Source organism: Amphiura filiformis, chromosome 5, assembly GCF_039555335.1.
Source record: "Amphiura filiformis chromosome 5, Afil_fr2py, whole genome shotgun sequence".
Taxonomy (NCBI): Eukaryota; Metazoa; Echinodermata; class Ophiuroidea; order Amphilepidida; family Amphiuridae; genus Amphiura; species Amphiura filiformis.
Genome location: NC_092632.1, coordinates 71,301,619 through 71,321,370, shown reverse-complemented (window position 1 = coordinate 71,321,370; position 19,752 = coordinate 71,301,619). Strand labels below are relative to the sequence as shown.

General features: G+C 37.2%; 1 protein-coding gene across 1 annotated transcript; it reads left to right on the top strand.

The window, feature by feature from the left end:
- Window positions 1–5,125: 5,125 nt before the first annotated feature.
- Window positions 5,126–6,300, top strand: LOC140151961 (uncharacterized). The gene is made up of 2 exons (XM_072174264.1): window positions 5,126–5,552; window positions 5,855–6,300. The coding sequence occupies exons 1-2, from the start codon at window positions 5,391–5,393 to the stop codon at window positions 6,116–6,118; spliced, it is 426 nt and encodes a 141-aa protein (XP_072030365.1). The 5' UTR covers window positions 5,126–5,390; the 3' UTR covers window positions 6,119–6,300.
- Window positions 6,301–19,752: the final 13,452 nt, after the last annotated feature.

The window sequence follows — 19,752 nt, the reverse complement described above, 5'->3', positions numbered from 1 at the left end:
ATCCCAAAAAGAAAGTATCCAGTTTGATTTTGGTCCATAAATCAAAGATGGGGTCTTAAATCAAGACCTACCAAACGTATGTTACAGATGAATTTATTCCGCACAGTTTGATATCTTATTTGTCCAAATCGATGCAGAATTGATGACACAGTGATCTTTTAAATGCAATCATCCCGATTTTAAAAGTTGCAATAATCCCTATTGATGTGGTTTTCCTGCTTCTCAAGATTCTTCATAAATGTACACAGTAACAGAGACGGTCTAAGACTGTTTGACTTCACTTCATGTGTTTTATTATACTATTTTACTCCTTCTTCAATGTTTTACCCTTCACACTTCACAGTCAATATCTGGTTTGTCCTCCTGCTGCATCAATGGCTGCCAGACATCTGCGGCGCATGCTCTTGATCTATCGCTACCCATATTGAGTAGCAGGACCAAATCAATAGGAATTTACTGCAACTTTTAAAATTGAGGTGATTGCATTCAAAAAGTCATTGTGTCATCAATTCTGCATCGATTTGGACAAATGAGGTAACACACTTTGCGGAATAAATTCATCTGTAACATACTTATGGTAGGTCTTGATTTAAGACCCCATCTTTGATTTATGGACCAAAATCAAACTGGATACTTTCTTTTTGGGATGCGTTTATATGCAATATAACATGAATTCTTATTCAATGGGTGCGTCTTGTAAAGAATTCACATAATTTGATTGGTTTTCTGGTGTATAATATCTCACAATAGTTGATAGTGATATTAGTCAGGCGCTACCGCGCCACGCATAACAATGGCACGCTTGTTGCTCCTCAATGATCAATAACATTTCTAAAACATTTGAACATTTTTGCTGCAGTGTGTTTTCATAGTTTTTCATGATCTCTATATTACCCGATATTTAATGTTATTAAAAGGTTTTTATCTAAACCAAAAACCAAACTATAGGCCTTTTGACACATGTGGAGGTCAAGTTGTGATCTTTGACTTTTCTGCTTAACTCCAGAAGGGAATCACACATATAGGTAAAAGTATACTTTTTCTGGATCGCCATGACAAGAGGAATAATTTGGTAAACTTTCAACAGCAATAAATTGGATAGGGCCCTACCACAACAAGCTTCTGTGGCAAAAATGAGTTTGGCAGCAGTACCAATATCTTCTAAGTTAATACAATGTACATGTTTATCTTTTTTTTTCACATAGATCATGTAGATCAACCACGTCAAGAAAGTCAAGCAAATATGGAGCAACATCAGCAGCATGAGTTTGGCTACATGTCGCTAAATTCACAAGGTTTGTTAAATCTTTGAAGTATTAACATTAATTTGAACTTTAAATCTGAAAGTTTTATTTTTTTAATCCCTGTTGGACTGAAATTTATAAAAATTTGTAAAGACCTATTTTAATCCTATATTGATTGGTCCCTAACCACACATGGTCTCTGAAAGTTTTGAAAGTTTTGGATTTGAATTTAAATCCATGTAATTTATAGTGTATGTGTGTTACTTTATTGTTATAAAACTAATTTTCAAGATATCTTCCTCCAAATTTTATAAAAAATATAGATACAAAAGAAAAGTATATAGGCCTACACACTGCATATCCCAGCAAACACAAAACGTTTTGCACATCTTTCGCAAAAGGTCAGAAGAGGTTGACAGAGAAGGTTTAAATGTCGGGTTATATATGGACATACGAGGGGGTATCAAAAAGTTTTAGAAATCGCCCAGAAGTGAAAGAGCTATATCAATGAAATTTTGTCAGTACAATCACTGGTCCTTATGTACACTATGGTGCAAAAAATGGTCTCATAAGTATTTTTACTTTTTTTACAGGAGCTAGATGTCACTACCTGCCTATGTAACCGCATAACCAGCAAAATGGAGAAAATTGAGGCATGCAGCATGATTAAGTTCCATTTTAAGGGTTACAGTGCCCAGAAAATCTGTGATGAAATAAAAATTCCTTTTCCAAAAAGCAACAGTGACATATCACAATCACCACCGAAGATAACTTTCATTTCATCATCAATTTTCTAGGCACTGCAACCCTTCAAAAGCAGGATCTTAATAATGCTGCTTGCCTCAATTTTCTCAATCTTGCAGTTTATACGCAGTAACTGGGGCAGCAGGTTATTGGCATCTAGTGCCACCTGTAAAAAAGTAAACATACCTTTGAGACCATTTTGGACCATAATGTACATAAGGACCAGTGATTGCACTGACAAAATTTCATTGATATAGCTCTTTCACTTCTGGCATTTCTAAAACTTTTGATACCCCTCGTATAAAGGGTATAAAACGTATTTTATCAAAACATATATTTGTTGATAACCTACTGCAAATAATGTTATGTTATTTGTATGTTGACAAAATATTTGGCAAAACATGTTTGCAAAAGATATTTTACAATAACATTTCTAAAACATTTTAACATTTTTGCTGCAGTGTGTTTTCATAGTTTTCATGATCTCTATATTACCCGATATTTAATGTTATTAAAAGGTTTTTATCTAAACCAACAACCAAACTATAGGCCTTTTGACACATGTGGAGGTCAAGTCGTGATCTTTGACTTTTCTGCTTAACTCCAGAAGGGAATCACACATATAGGTAAAAGTATACTTTTTCTGGATCGCCATGACAAGAGTAATAATTTGGTAAACTTTCAACAGCAATAAATTGGATAGGGCCCTACCACAACAAGCTTCTGTGGCAAAAATGAGTTTGGCAGCAGTACCAATATCTTCTAAGTTAATACAATGTACATGTTTATCTTTTTCTTTTTGCACATAGACCGACCACGGCAACTTCAACGCCATGAGGAACTACGGTTTCCAACAGAGGAGATGGAACCGTTTGACACCCTACCTGTAGTTCCGTCACAGTGAGGTATGTATATCCATAGATACTAAAAATTATTTTTAGTATCTAGGCCCTATGGTATATCACTGAAACCCGTAACAAGAGGAATAATTTGGTAAACTTTCAACAGCAACAAATTGGATAGGGCCCTACCACAACAAGCTTCTGTGGCAAAAATGAGTTTGGCAGCAGTACCAATATCTTCTAAATTAATACAATGTACATGTTTATCTTTTTTTTTTTTTTTGCACATAGACCGACCACGGCAACTTCAACGCCATGAGGAACTACGGTTTCCAACAGAGGAGATGGAACCGATTGACACCCTACCTGTAGTTCCGTCACAGTGAGGTATGTATATCCATAGATACTAAAAATTATTTTTAGTATCTAGGCCCTATGGTATATCACTGAAACCCGTAACAAGAGGAATAATTTGGTAAACTTTCAACAGCAACAAATTGGATAGGGCCCTACCACAACAACTTCTGTGGCAAAAATGAGTTTGGCAGCAGTACCAATATCTTCTAAGTTAATACAATGTACATGTTTATCTTTTTCTTTTTTTTTTTTTTTTGCAAATAGACCGACCACGGCAACTTCAACGCCATGAGGAACTACGGTTTCCAACAGAGGAGATGGAACCGATTGACACCATACCTGTAGTTCCATCACAGTGAGGTATGTATATCCATAGATACTAAAAATGATTTTTAGTATCTAGGCCCTATGGTATATCACTGAAACCCGTAAAACTTGAACCTTTCACAACGACCGAGTTAGTTTTACGCCTATGTATGCACCGTGGCTATCTACTGAAGACAGCAGAGTATTATAGTCTATACTCGCGCCTAACCTTGATGGTCTTTTCCCGTCACTTTGTCATCTTACAAAAATAAAGGCATAGGGCTATTATAATATACTTTAAGTGAAACAACAATACCAGCAGAAAAGACAAGCGAATGAAATGCTCAAAATCGTTCAATTTTAATGTAGTATTAAACTCTTTGTTCGATTTTTATTTTGCATACCACGAAGAAAATTCAAGAATGTGCACAAGGACTTCTATGTGAACTGCTTTCATATTGTGGCGTCTATCATTCATCAGAATCGCCAGCAGTGCTAATATAAAGAAGGCGCTCCGAGCACTGATGGTCACAGAGAACATCAACAGCTATAACTGGCATTTTAATTATACTGCATTTTTGCTTTTTCAGTTCCTCTACCCAAGATATACCGGTGATAAGCTTACCGGTTAAGGTGGTAGAGCTGTCTCGGCCTCGCACACACTTAAACTAAGTGTTATACCCGATAAAAGGATATACTTTATAATATAATTTCCTACCTTCAAATGTCTCCAACAGATCTTGAAGACCCCAATCCACAGCTTTGCAGCAAGCCACTCATCGGCCGGCCATCTTGTTTTGATGCAATAATGTGTGATTTGTGTATTATCAACTTTTTACTTATGTAATTGGGCTATTCAGAAAATAGGTGCATAACCCCTATAAGCGAGCTCGGATTTCCAGCCCTTTTCAGTTAAAGTTGCTGGAAATCGGACTTTCGAAGTATCTAAATACGTAAAAATCCAGGAAGAAATCGTTCACAATCAAAAATCCCAAATTTTGAGAGGCTCATTTATGCGTTCGCGTAATACACGTGCGAGAACTATGAACGCGATTCGGCGGCTTAGATGTTCGTGATGGTTTCGTTCATTTAAAACAACGGGGATGTCCTCACAAAAGTAACTTTATTTTTTTCTGAAAAAAGGCAGTTTTTTCTAAATATTACATTAAAACTGAATAAGAATGAGAATAAAAGATAGGATTTTGTGTTTTGCCTATCAATATCGTGTCATAATGGATGGGCTGGCCAATATTTTATCGTAGTGGATACGCTGCGCCGGCATCCACTACTCAAAATATTGGCCAGCCCATCCATTATGACACGATATTGATAGGCAAAACACAAAATCCTATCTTTTATTCTCTAAATAAATCTTCTTGTACCATCCGGGTAACAGATGATGATTTATTTGAGAAGATACCTCCGATCTTGAGAGGCGATTGGCATGTCCAGACAGGCGTCCAGACAGGCGTCCGAGAGATCTAGTGATCTCGTCAGTTAATATCGTCAAAAAAGAAAAATGGAACTATCTATAAAACATCAGGAATTAGCGTGTCGACCATCACGATATACGAATCAGTGAATTCTAGCCACGCCCAAGGAAATGGATGTTTACTGGGTAGACAATGTGTTTCCGTTAATGCTGGATACAAATGGTAACACTGCTGACAATGAAGAATTTGTAGAGAGAGAGTTTCAAAATGTTTCGTTTTGTTTGGCTATTTTAGACAGTATCTATGAATGGATTTTGCTAGTGACAAATCTAGTAAATCTGTTTCACTAGCTGTGATGCAAAATGCTGATAATGGGTAAATAGTTGGATTAGGTTTTCATTGTAAAATTTATACCAGCAATAATTATTATAATTAAAATTATATTTACATCTGTAGGATTGTCAATGGGAGGAGGCACCTGGTTTTTGCGACGGATGAACAACTACGATTACTTGGACAAGGACGTAAGATGGTATTTGGATGCCACGTTTAAGGTGGTGAATGAGCCATTCAAACAACTTCTTGGGTTCAACTGCTTTGTCAAAAAGGCTGGACAAACCAAACAGGTATGTAAATTTATTTATTTGTTTAACATTGTACTTTGAACTTATTGCCTCCAGGACCTGCTCATAATATGAAATAGCATGTTATGTTAACTGTACAGGAAGAAAGAGTGCACAGTGTCAACTGCAATTTGGCCTTGGTGAAGATGATGAGTGTCCTAAGATGCTTAAACCTGCTGAGATGAGGAAGCAGTTGCACTTAAACAGCAGCGTTTTGCTACATGTAAAACTGGATATTGGAAGGTTTAACTGTGTCAAAATGTAATTTCTACCATTTTAAACTTAATTATGCCCTTTCTTTTCAGGTACCACTGGTATTTGTTCTAATGACCGGTAGAACTACAGAAGATTACAAGGCTATGTTCGCCGCTATTCAGGAGCTGTTGCCTGTCAACAAATTGAAAGAGCTCATGGTGGATTTTGAAGCAGCTATTATTGACGTGCCTTGCAAGAAAGCTTCTGATGTTGACGACTCAACGCAGCTATTAACATTATACGGGGGCAGCCTGTACACAGACGTGCCCAATAGGAGGTTGCCATTGACAGAGAAAAGTTTGTCAGAACTATAATGGCATCCATAAGAGCAGACCCCTCCTACACCATCAAACAGGTGTATGATGACATTCCATCTTTCAACAAACTAAGATCACAATTACAACGCTGTCGTTCAGCTTTGTGTCCCCCATTCCCCATCAAGTGGGGGACATCAACGTCGATGGGGTGTGGGCACAGGCATAGGACGGCAGCCAACGCTTACAGAGACTTAACAATCGTAGACGTAGAGGCGTTGTTCTCTTTGCATCTCGTAGAGAGCTGGATGTTCTCAGACAATGTGAGACAATCTATTTTGATGGGACATTTAGAACAGCCCCTCGTCCCTATCAGCAGATTGTCACCATACATGGTTTAAACCACTTGGTATGGCTCTATTATATGGAAAGACACAATTGCACTACCAGTGCCTCCTCCAGTACCTCAAAGATGGAGTATAACAGGCCACAGGATGAAGGTTGGCACCGTGGACAGTTATAACTGAATTTGAAGTAGACAATGAGTTTCCCCTAGCAAGAAAGCATGCATGCTACTTTCATTTTGTCAGAGCCTATGAAGAAGAGTGCAGGCTCTTGGTTTACAGCAAGGGTATCAGGCTGACAGAAACCTGAAGAAGTGCACCAGGAAGATACTGGCACTTGGTTATGTGCCATGTTTGATGTGTGAACACAAAAAATTGTGTTCTCCAAATTTGATGTTTGATTGTGAACACAAAAAATTGTGTTCTCTAAATTTGATGTTTTTTATTGGTTTATGCGCAGTTAGGGTCTTGTTGACACTCGCTACAGTGCCTTCAACCGATCTCCCCTTTCTCCCGTTTAGTCATCGAGGATAAGCACAGGAAAAACATAATTTTGGAAGATGATATATCATCATGTTTAGAGAGAACCGCCAAGTATTACATACTTGGAAGAACAACAGATTCATTCAACCAGTAAGAAGCAAAAGAATGCATATTTTAATGTTGGATTTTGGTCTTTTATGTGTTTAGTGGAGCGATGTACTCGATCCGTGTGCATTCTCAAATGGCATGTTGTGGGACATGTACCAAGTTTGAGACCTAAGCAGATGCAACTGTAGCTAAACGATTTACCACTGGTAGCTGGTTCAAATGAGTGTGATTGCACCACTCCGGACATGAGCAATGAAGTCGAAGATGTGATGAAGACGATGGTGACAACGAAAATTAGGACGATGAGAGCAGCAGGAGATGATGTCCACGAAGAAGGTGTAAGCGAACAAGACAATGAGGAAAACAACGAAACAGCGATGATGAAGATGTCCCAGAGACAATAAGACTTGTAGGCTCAAATTTTGAGCAACATTATCAGGATGCCTTGGAGACAATAAGGGACAAAATGTCACACCATGTTATTATTAATATTTGAGTCTAGCATAAAGCAGACAATCCGATGGACACAAATGGCCACAAATTAGAAGCAGAACTTTCCCCAGCTTGTTAGACTGTATTTGGTTATGTGTCAAAGGCCAAAATTCCAAAAGTGACAAGCGCATTGAAGTCTGGCGAGCTTGTGCGTTGCAAGTTGAAAGGTCCCCTATATTTTCAGCTACATCCAATTCGCAGTGGACTTGTCAGTCCATATCAAACATAGGTAAAATTTCTATATAAAATTGTTTCCCATGTAAGTGCAAGCTTCATTGTATTTTTACTGTTTGGCAGTACGTGCTTGCATGCTTTGTCAGTGAACTTAGAAATATTAATTCACAGAAAACTTTATCATTGGTTCAAGATCACCCACCATGATCTTGATATGTTTAATGCACATTCATATTATTGTCTTCTGTTTCTCTCAACATGAAGTACATAGTTCAATTGATTACTCATGGTTTTTGTTTGTACATGTTATTTTGTTTGTAATATAAGAGAAAGAATGCGTAACCACAGATGTACCATCAAACACCACGCCAAACACGAACAAGCCAGTTGCAGTGCACTTCTCTCTTCCAGATCACAGCATCGATGATGTCAAAGTCACGGTCATTGAATCCCTTGGTCACCAATCCAAATTTAGACGCCAGCAGCGCGAGAAATTCTGGATCAACAAGCTTCACTCCCTTCAATAGATTTTTTCGTCCCCCTTTTTTCACGCGCACATTTTTAAGATGCACCTTCACGCTGTGACGTTTTTAAGTCGCTGTTTTTTCATGCTTGTTTTTTTATGCGTTACGCATTAATTTTCTTGTTTGTTTTTCGATTATTTTCTTGTGTCATCTTATAATAAAGCCTGAAGAAGGTACGCTTGGTACCGAAAATTTGCTAAAATATAACTGTTTCCCGTCTCCGTTCGTTTTATTTTATTTTGTTTGTTTAATGTTTGTTTGTTTTTTGTTAAGTGCTTTATAAAAATCGTTATTATTATTATTATTCTGGCATCCTGGGCCTTAAAATTGCATCAGCATTACCCCTATAGTGTCAGTTCCTATAGTAACAGCTTCCAGCTTCAGCCTCGTGTTGATGTCATCAAACTCGAGTAAAAGTCCATATTAAACATAGGTAAGATTTCTATATAAAATTGTTTCCCATGTAAGTGCAAGCTTCATTGTATTTTTACTGATTGGCAGTACGTGCTTGCATGCTTTGTCAGTGAACTTAGAAATATTATCAGAAAACTGTATCATTGGTTCACCCACTATGATCTTGATTAACATTTATGTTTAATGCACATTCATATATATCATTGTCTTCTGTTTCTCTCAACATGAAGTACACAGTTCAATTGATTTCTCATGGTTTTTGTTTGTTTGTTTGTTTTCTTTGTTAAGTGCTTTATAAGAATCATTTTATTATTATAAATATCATTATTATTATTACCATTATTATTATCATCATTATTATTATTATTATTGTGAGGTTTTAGACATATCGAGTATCTGTGTAACTCACATTGCCTACTTCAATAGCTTGAACATCCATGACACCTCACTGCAGTAACAGGGCTATCTTGTTATGTGGTATTTTAAAGCCCATTTGTGTGGTAACATGAAGCAAAGAAAAGATTTAGGCCCATATTCTGTGAGCTGGACATATTTAGGGCAGTATTTCCAAGAGCTGCTGTCATTGCTCTAACTAGCTGCCACAGCAACAATCAAAAGGATATTGTGCACATACTTGCAATGAAAGACTATAGGATTATTCCCTCTTTGATTGATCAACCAAATATTAAGTATTCAGTTAAAAAGAGACCTCCACAGACTGGCAGGAATGCATCTGCAATCCTTCATGCTGTATTCCTTCCTGTCTTATAGTTCTGCTACATTTTATTATTCAAATAGACTTCTCAAACTGAGTGTTGATGTCAACCCCAATTCCGGCCCTACAGCTTCTCGCTACAGACTTCGACAATGATATGTATCAGCCATTTAGTCCCACAGAGGTCTGCACTTCATCCACTTAAATGTCAGATCTCTGGATCAAACAGGACAAAAGCAGGATCTTTTTAAGTACAATATGAAGAAATGTACATCATCCCGAGCAAGTAAGAGGACTATACAAGAAAGAAACAAAATTATTAATCGATCCAGCAGTGGCATTGCTGAAGGGCGTTTTCAGATGACTCTTTACATACAGTCCCGTAAAGAGCTTAGAGAACAGATCATCCCCAGAATTCAAATACCAAATGGCCATGAGTTAGCCATGAAGGCAGCCTTGGGGTGGTCATGTCGACTCATGAGATGATTAACAGACTAGTTGATCACTTAGAGGTTAATAACTGCGCATCGGTTATTTGGAGGGCATTGTGAAAAATCTAAACATTTTGCCTTTGGAACCGAGGAATATCCCGAGTAGCCCCGAGGGATATTCTGAGTTCCAAAGCAAAATGTTTAGATTTTTCACAATGCCCGACATATAACCAATGCAAAGTTATTAACCTCATTCATAACCGTCACTTTCATCTCTTCACTTTACAAAATAACACACAATTTTCCTCAAAAATAAACAATTTTTACGTTTTGCCTTTCCAAAAATCAATCAGGCTTAAACAGGACGACCAATAACAGAAGTGGGAATCAAAATCTGTGCAAATATGGTAATGCGCAATCCAAATATGGCGGCCAATGGGCTTGCAATTTGTTCGACGCACAACATAGCGCGCGCGGAGGTTACTAATATTTACGCTGAAGGCGCGGAGGTCCGCTGTTGTTTATTAGTGACAGCGTTTGCGTTTTGCCAAATAAATAAAAATGACTGGATCGCATGTATCGCGTATATGGGGTTATGAATAGGTGATCACCAGCTGTCGGGAGTAACAGGATACCATCCTATATTGATGCATGGTCGTCCAATACAGCTCAGAAGAAATCATGGGTATTTTTCAGGCAAATATCCCAACAATTACCCTCTATCCTCCCCCCTCATTTGACTTTATGGTAATTAAACAGGAGAAAAGCAGGATCTTTCCTGTAGAAGGCAATTAATCCAAAGAAGAAAAGAGTAACACAGATCATTACAGCGTGTCTGTTCACTCTCACCGTGCTGTGATGTCTTCTGCACAAGCACCACAGGATATCTATGTGTACAGATTTTATTTTAATATACTCAAGTCATAAATCTGTAAAACATATACTTGCACACAATTACAGTATGATCAGTTGAAATGAAAGTCCTTTCAAGAAAAGAGGTTACAAAAAAAAAGAAATATCATGTGATATTACATCACAATGGCTTGAAAATATTAGATTTTGCTGACAAAAAAGAATGTGTTTTCATTGCTACAATCTTGGAAATATAAAGTCTTGGAACACTTTTGTGTCAAGAATTAAAACCTGACACCCCTCTCCCCTGTGCAATGTTGGGAAATGCCAATGTCTTCAGCAGCAGTTTTCCAAAGTGTTCCAACATTGATTGATGGGGAGAGGGGAAGGGTAAATCATTATTGTAGATGTCATGTTTGTTCAAAACCAAAATACACGTCACTCCTATGATCATTGCAAATTCTACATGGAATTATGACAACGTGTACCAAGTGTTCCAAGGACTTTTTCCAAGATTGTAGGTGCATATGAACAAGAACTCAATATCTTTGATATAGTGCAATGCAGCAATACATTATCAGTTCCATTTAATTTTATTGTGCAGGTTCCAATCTGGGCTGTCAACGCTGGGATTACTGTAAGCTGTGAAGCAGCACCCATCGGTATTTCGTCCCATATTCACAGTCGGGCAAACCCCATTGAGCCTCCCTGACATGCTTCAACTGTTTACATACACAAGGAGCGACCAAGAAAGGGAGTATGCAGTTGAAGGGATGGTTCTTGCCCACTGGCAAATGTTTCTTCAAAGAGCTGAAGGTACTAAAACATTTTCACCAAACTTTATTTCATACTTTGTCTCATGAAATGACAGTTGTTTGTGTTTTTCATGTCTTCACCAATTGGCTATTTAAGAAACGTCCATTATGTAGGGTCGTCCTTTGTGATGACCCTACACAGAGAGCCACGGAACAAGTGGCTCCCGAACACCCCACAAAGAACGGGTCTTCTTGCCAGATGTTAAAGCCCGGAAGCTTTTACAGAGATATGTGTCGGGCAACCCTAAGAAGGGCAAACTCACCAAGCAGGAATATGTGGAAATGCTAGAGTTGGTGTCTGTTCACTGTAACCCACTGAAGGATGTGACTGTAGAACAAGACAGGACATCTACATTGCCCCAGCAGCCTTTAGAGAGCTTTACATGTGCTTGGCTTCACCATCACCAGTCTGTACCACCACTGCACATACAAGTGATATGGAAGCCTTTGTGGAGGAGTTATCAGATGGCATAAATTTTCCAGAGAAATGGAAACTTCTTCAGGAATCATCACCTGTCATTTTTCAGATGCTAGCAACTGACACTGGACTTCTGGCACTAAGCAGTAGCCTAAATTTGCTTATACAAACTATGTACATTGTATGAGAAGGCAAAGGCCCCTTTCAATGCAGATATAGTCAGATCCAAACTGGAATTGGTTTCTGAGGAAGATCAAGAAGCATGCTTTCCTTCCCTTCCACAGTTGAGAGATCGGGGAGCAGATGTGCAATTCCAGCTGAAGTCACAAAAGTGCAACAAAACTTTCAGGGGCACCCCTCACTGCTGCCTGGCATTTTCACATTATGCTAGAGTCCATCGCTATCATTTTTCAGTCGATCAGTGCATGAGTGTTGACATTTTTTGCAAAAGTTGATTATTTGTCTTATTTAACTTTATGCAAGCTTATGAGTGCTAGAAAAGTAAAGACAATATCATGTCACATACGGACAGTCACAAGACGGGTCTTTCCACACCCGAGTGACCCAACCGTGCAGGTAGCGTTATTTTTTTACGCTTGTCATATGCTTAAGGGCTGGGGTATGAACTTTTGGACAGTATTTATTTTGGGACATTAGAGCACATCAGACATATCGAATTGCATTCTGAATACGAAGAATGTCCTTCTGATATCAAATAATTTTGATTTTGTGAAATTAGCAATGTAATACACATTTTATGGCAAATCATTAAAAATTGATATTTTTGATATTTAACAATACTCAAGTAAACTTTATAAATTTTGACCTTTCGTATTGAAGATATGGATTTTTTTTTCCCAAAACGCAAAAAAAAATTAGGTCTTTTTGGGAAAAAATCCATATCTTCAATATGAAAGGTCAAAATTTTCAATTGACCGTCGGCTTTTCCTCCCAGCTACATACACTTTAAGAATATATCATTAGATTTATATAATTTACTTGAGGACTGTTATATATCAAAAATTTTGTCATAAAATTTGTATTATATTGCAATTTTCAAAAAATGAAAATTATTTGATATCAGAAAGACATGATTCGTATTCAGAATGCAATTCGATAGGTCTGAGGTGCTCTCATGTCCCACAAAAAATACTGTCAAAACGCAATAAACGCTCATTCTAGATCCCTTAAGTTAATACAGAATTTGTTACAGGCCTATAGATCAAATTCTAAATAAGCCAGGCTATGGTCAGGTATAAGTGGCAGTATGTGAAGCTGCTGCACAAGATGCAACAAGAGAAGAACCTTGTGGTGACCAACAAATTGAGTCGAAAGCACAAAACCTAAAAAAGCTAACATTGCAATCAACAACAATTTACTTTTGGCAATGTATTTTATTAATTGCTTTGCAAAATGGTTCATGCAGGCATGAGAATTTTCCGTTTTTAAACGGAAATCCGTTTTTTTTCCATCAAAATTTGTGGTCTCCGAGTTCAATGTGAATTTCATATAAAATTTGGGGGGTGAGGGTGAGGGGTGTCAACTTGTATTTCCATTCTCCTCTTTTTAGCAGTTATTTCGTTCTTTTTTTCGAGTAATATCGGAACTTTTTATCGGGAAAAGAATTGGGACTCTTACACAGTTTCATTCATTTGCGTTTACGCTTCAATACGAGCGCCTTCCCCGTAAGCTGTAAACGAGGTTAATTCTGCGTGAGGCTTATTTGGATACCGTACATGTACTATGAGTATCGCAATGAAGCTATCGGGGACCAGCGAACACGGAAATTCCCAATCCAATATGGCGTCGTCGACATCGGTTAATTTTGTCGAGCGTGGGAAAGGGGATCCTAGAGAGATCGACAAAGACCTGAAAAATAAATGGAATTGGTCATGGTGTGATCGAGAAACTGGCGTGGGCACTGATAAGTATTTGTTTGGCGATTGCTTTAGAAAGGTAGCAAAGCCTGGCGAGGCATGGTGTATCTGGTGTAACGACACACTGAAGTATGGGACAAGTGGACTAAATGCATTGCGTCAGCATACAACGAAGGCAAAAAAGCACTTGCGGATTTGCCGAGAAAGAAAGGATAATTATCGCTTAAACACAGGTAATTTTGATACTTTAATAATTTATGATAGTTTACTATTTTTTTAGTATAAATTTGATTTGCGATCATTAAAGTACCGTATTCAAAGGTGTAGTCCTAATTGTGAGTCTGTGACTGTATACTACATGCATGCAAGTTTTTCGGATGATCCAATTATTCATGATATCATTCACTCATACATTCATTCACATTGTTCCATGTTGCATTGCTATTATTTTGTTCAATCAATGTAAAAAGTGGAAGGGCATACAGTATATTCTCCAATTCTATCCATTGGGAATTTACTGTATTACATTTAAATATACATCATTGTTACTTGTTTTGAGTCATGAAGTTGGTTAAAGTTCTCATTTTCAAGTGGATTACATACTATTGAAATGGTAATAAAAACAGGAAATGACTCTCTGCTGTTATTATTACTTGTGGTGGACGGACACAAAGAGTGAAAATACACATTACATGTAGTAGTTTATTAGTCCAAATCCTGACATTTTTACTTATTTTAATTTTTTGGAAAAAAATTGGCACTCCAGAATGACTTCCAATTGCTACACTAGAATGGCTTCCATTGCCCTTTCATATGCTAAAAATACGCTCAAAACCCAAATTTTCTAAGCCCTGACCAGGGGGCCTAATGTGGACCCCCGGCATGAGGCGCTCCGCTCGCGCTGCTCGCTTCGCTTTTAGGTTGGTGTTTTAACATAGTTAATAAAATGTTCAGTTGTTTTTTTCTAAACCCATTCTCATGCCTGTTCATGGCCATGAACCAAAATGACCAATCTGAAAGACTGCCACCAGATGCATTATGTCAACTGATTAGAAAATTCTACGGATTTGTATATACATGTATATGCAAAGAAAATGGACAGCCACATTCGAAGTCTATAGTCTACTAAATATCAGAGCTGCATTGCAGAGACATATCTCATCCCCACCTTACAATTAACATTCTTAAACACTTGAGAATATTCTTGCAATCTTATTGGTTCTTACCCGTGTGATATGACACGATATCACACACCTAAGCGCATACGTGTCGACGCGATACTCGTACGCGCTATTTGAACCAATCCAAGGTGCAACAACGGGACTGATCGATTATAAGCCCTGGGTAATTCCTTGTAAAATGTAGGATTTAATTTGATTAAAATTTGGTATACTTATGATTAATATATTTGTTTGAATTGAAATGTTTAAGAATGAGAATAAAGGTATTGTTTTTTTTCAGCTGTCGTGCATCTATTGTCTCATATAACACGCGACATCATTATTTTTTGGCGTAAAACAACTCACCTCGTTGTTTTTACTTAAAATAATGATGTCGCCGTGTTATATGAGACGATAGATGCACTCCAGCTGCTAAAAACAATACCTTTATTCTCTAATTATCCACAATGAACAATTCCAATTGGTAGAGCTTTATACTAATATAAAACACCATTCCAAAGCAATTTCAGGTATTTCCTATGCTGTTTTGCAATAGGTAGTGAATAATAGGCTTACGCCAGAGCTTGAAGAGGTGTTTACCCTTCTTTGTAAAGCCAATTATGAGTTGAGCAATGCTAGGAAAGATCATATTAAGCCTCAGTTAAATCCAGCTTATGGACACTTGTGCCAGATTGTCAAGGCAGTATTAAAGGAGACGGGTATATTGCGGTCAGAAGAGAGGAAGGCGATGGTTGTGATTTTGGTGGCACATCTGATACAGCCATCATGGCATAAGGTAAGTTTTTGATTATTTTGTTAATAATTTTGCTTTGGACTTGCCAGTACCACATATCATCAGCAACATACCCTTGTTATCTAAATGAATGTGTTGTACATGTTGGTGAATTAAGTTTAAACTGCATGGTCACACAGCTTTCATACTTTAATTGTCATGCAACAATTTTGTATATTTAACTTTTGATTTAGCTATTGATTATTACTTGCTTTGTACATGTACCTCATATTATTTGCTACTGATTATCTCTTTATCATTTATACTTGTTACGGGTATCGAGGAGACGATGATCAACAGTGGCGACTCCTTGTCTTTCATAAAATAAGGAAAGGTAAATTACAGTAATTTAAAGTATCACTGTCTAACTATTCAATTTCAAATTGATAAGATATTGTAACAGGCTGTGGGTTGCCTAAATTAAACATAAGAATTGGGAGCCATTTTACAAACCTTAGAACCTGACATATACTTTAAAAACTTGATTTATTGTTGTTAATGAATTATGTAAGTTTTACAAAGGTGATGTAGTTATAGCCCTCTTTACAGGACCTACTAAAGTATATCTGTGATATTTGAATCCTATTTTGTCATCCAACCCCAACCTGTAGTAACCGCCGGAGCTGACATGTCTGCCGGAGCTGGATTTAAGCCATCAACAATGTCAAGGCCTAGAGCTGACATGTCTGCCGGAGCTGGATTTTTTTTTTCATTACAGGTTTGCTGTGCCAAATGTATGTCTGCTTTCAGGCTTTTAAATGCAGCAACCCATGGACTTGAGTATGCAGACTGGATAGTGTGTACCAAGTACAGACAGTGTGGTGGATTTGAGGAGCAGGAGAGGAGATACCGCTGTCCAGTCTACATCCTTGACAGGAAATTTACATTCCAGCAACAGTGACAGGAGAGAAGATGTCTTTCATGCAAATAGAAAATCACAATAACAAATATTTCTTGAACAGATTCTAATTTATTTCAAAATTCAATCTTGAACAGATTCCAATTTAGTTCATATACTTTGAAAACTTGCTTGATTTATTGTTGTTAATGAGTTATGTACGTTTTACAATGGTGATGTAGTTTCAGCCTCTTTACAGGACCTACTAAAGTATATCTGTGATATTTGAATCCTTCTAACAATTACTAATCTTAATTTAAGAATTAATGCCTTATTATCTAAATCATTTATGATTATCTAAATCATTTATGATTATCTAAATCATTTATGATTATCTAAATCATTTATGATTATCTAAATCATTTATGATTATCTAAATCATTTATGATTATCATCATTTTGTTTCATTACAGGTTTGCTATGCCAAATTTATTTCTGCTTTTAGGCTTTTAAAGGCAGCAAGCCATGGACTTGAGTATACACCCTGGATAGTGTGTACCAAGTACAGATGTTGTGGTGGATTTCAAGAGATGGAGAAGAGATACCGCTGTCCAGTCTACATCCTTGAACAGGATATTTTATACATCCCAGCAACAGTGACAGGAGAAAAGATGTCTTTCATACAAATAGAAAATCACAATAACAAATATTTCTTGAACAGATTCAAATTTAGTTCAAAATCATATCAGTCATTTGAAGAATATATAGACGTAAATTTCGTAGCAAAGAAAAAGGCCAAGACCAGACACTTAAGGAATGGGTAACTGAATTACAGCAAATCAGTGAAAAACTGATACAGCAGAGTGGGGTTAAACTAGATGATGGTAAGGCAATTTTAGAGAGTTGATTGTCAGGTTCCCAGGGACTTGCGGCTCTACCTGAAAGACAAAGAGTTCAGAGATTAACAACCAAGCTAATAAGTTAGCTGAATTTGCTGAAAAACATATTGAAATTATGAGGAAGGAAATGGTATGATAATCTAGCTAAGAAAACACATGGGACATATAGACCAGAGTACAGTGTATAAGGGCACAACTAGTCCCGGGCAAAGCAAGTCAAATGCAAGTTCATATAGCAAGTAGAGGAAAGGGTACAACAGGTGGTTACTGGTGCATTTGCATACACTTCTCGCCAAAAGAAAAAGTACAAAACTAGTTGAAATGTATTGACAAACAAGAAATTGCAAGTGCTGGCAAACATGGTTTGACTTTTACATTTACAACTGATTAGGCCAAATGTTTGTTGTCCTCAACTCTAAACTGAAAGGCAGAGTTGGTTAGTTGGTTGGTTTGTTTCTTTGTTCTAGACCTTTACCAATTATACCAGCGACTATCACACTAATATACACATAATATTTTCTTTTCTTTAAAGCAATTTTTAAATCTTTTTTTGCCTTTTTGTTGTAATTTTTATTCAATAAATTGTGTGCAAATTGAGGGCGCTATTTACATATATTTTAAATTCAATTTAGCCCAATAATATGAGTTATTCATTTCATGATAAAAAGTAGTTTGAAGATTTCCTTGCTATATGTTACTCATTTTTATGTTTTAAAAAGTAGGCCTACTATTAAGAAAAGTAAGTCTCCTCTTCCTGCTATGTGTAAGCCTACCGAGAAAAGACAACACAACAATGGTATGACAATGTATTTCAGATAAAATCAAGGAGATGTGGCAAGGAAAAAAGTGGCGAGAGAACCAAATTTTCAATGACCAATGGTCAGTGAAAACAGTCACTGAAGAAACCATGAACATATACATGCACGACAAGGTGGGAATTGAGGATGGAATTTCAGCTGAGTATTGGGACATTTGTTCATCTTTTATATATAACAAATTAAAATATTAAAGGACATCGTCTGTGACAAAATATGCTTAATTAGTAACGCCCCGCCCATCAACAGTTTCCGGAAGTGCTTTAATATTGCCCATAATCAGTCATAATTACGTGGAATTTTGACATGTAGTCATATCTACCACCACATTACTCAGGTCAAAAAGCCCATTTTTTCAATCTAAAAATATTATTCGTTCATTGGCAGGACATAATATTTAGTCCTTTAAACTGGTAAGAAAAGTAGGTCTCCTCCTCCTGCTATGTGTATATGCCTACCAAGAAAAGACGACACTACAAGGCAGCCGATTCATCAACCAGAAAACAGTGTAGGCCTACATATAAAACTCATACCCATAGGTCTACGCATGAATCTATCGACCAAGGCGTACATAATTCATACACAGACTCATCAGTGGTGCCTGCAGCAGAAGTTAGGTCTACAGGACATCTTACTTAAACGTTTTTAAGGATTGGAAACCAGACTATATTTTTAGAGCTAATTTCTCACAATATCCATTCATCAGTGCAGGTTAAAGGGCCGACTGAAAACCCAGACTACATTGAAGTTGGAGCATACCTTGAAACTTTTGGTAGCAAAGCTGCAGAGCTGAATAGCCCACAAAGTCTCCAGAGAATTTTTTTTTCCAATGCCAGTTGCCTTCGCAATTAAACAGGATGCATCTGGGAAAGAGTACATCACAATAAGCTTTAACAAGCATCAAAAGAACCACTCTGGCACACTAAATGTGCAACAGCTTTAATTTTATTTAATTATATATATATGTATATATATGAGGAACTTTACATCGACGGAACTTTTCGCACGGCTCCAGCGCCGTATACACAAATCATAACAGTGCATGGAAGACCTTAGAGAGCACGGTGGCCGAGCGGAACGGGCCCGGACTCATAATCGGAAGGTTGCGGGTTCGAGCCCCGGCGACGCCATCGTGTTGTGCCCTTGATTAAGGCACTTTATCTTGATTACTCCTCTCCACCCAGGTGTTTAAATGGGTACCGGCATTCTTAAATGCTGGGAAGGTAACAGACTTCGCTGTAGAGGAGGTGTAGCGATCCCCCTATAGCAACATTACATGGAGGAGTCTGGCCCAATCGCCAATGAAAGAGAGATGGGCACTCCGATCACTGCTCCTTTACCTTTATATATATGTATTATATACAGGTTATAAAGACTTAAAGTACTTATTTTTACTTTTGCATTTAGTATTACTTTTGTATCCATTTTGTATAAAAACGTAAATATTTTCTTCATAATATATTAATTGATTGATTCCATTATAATATTCATTATTGCTATATTCATTATTGCTGTATTTATAATTGTGTACCATGTATCTGT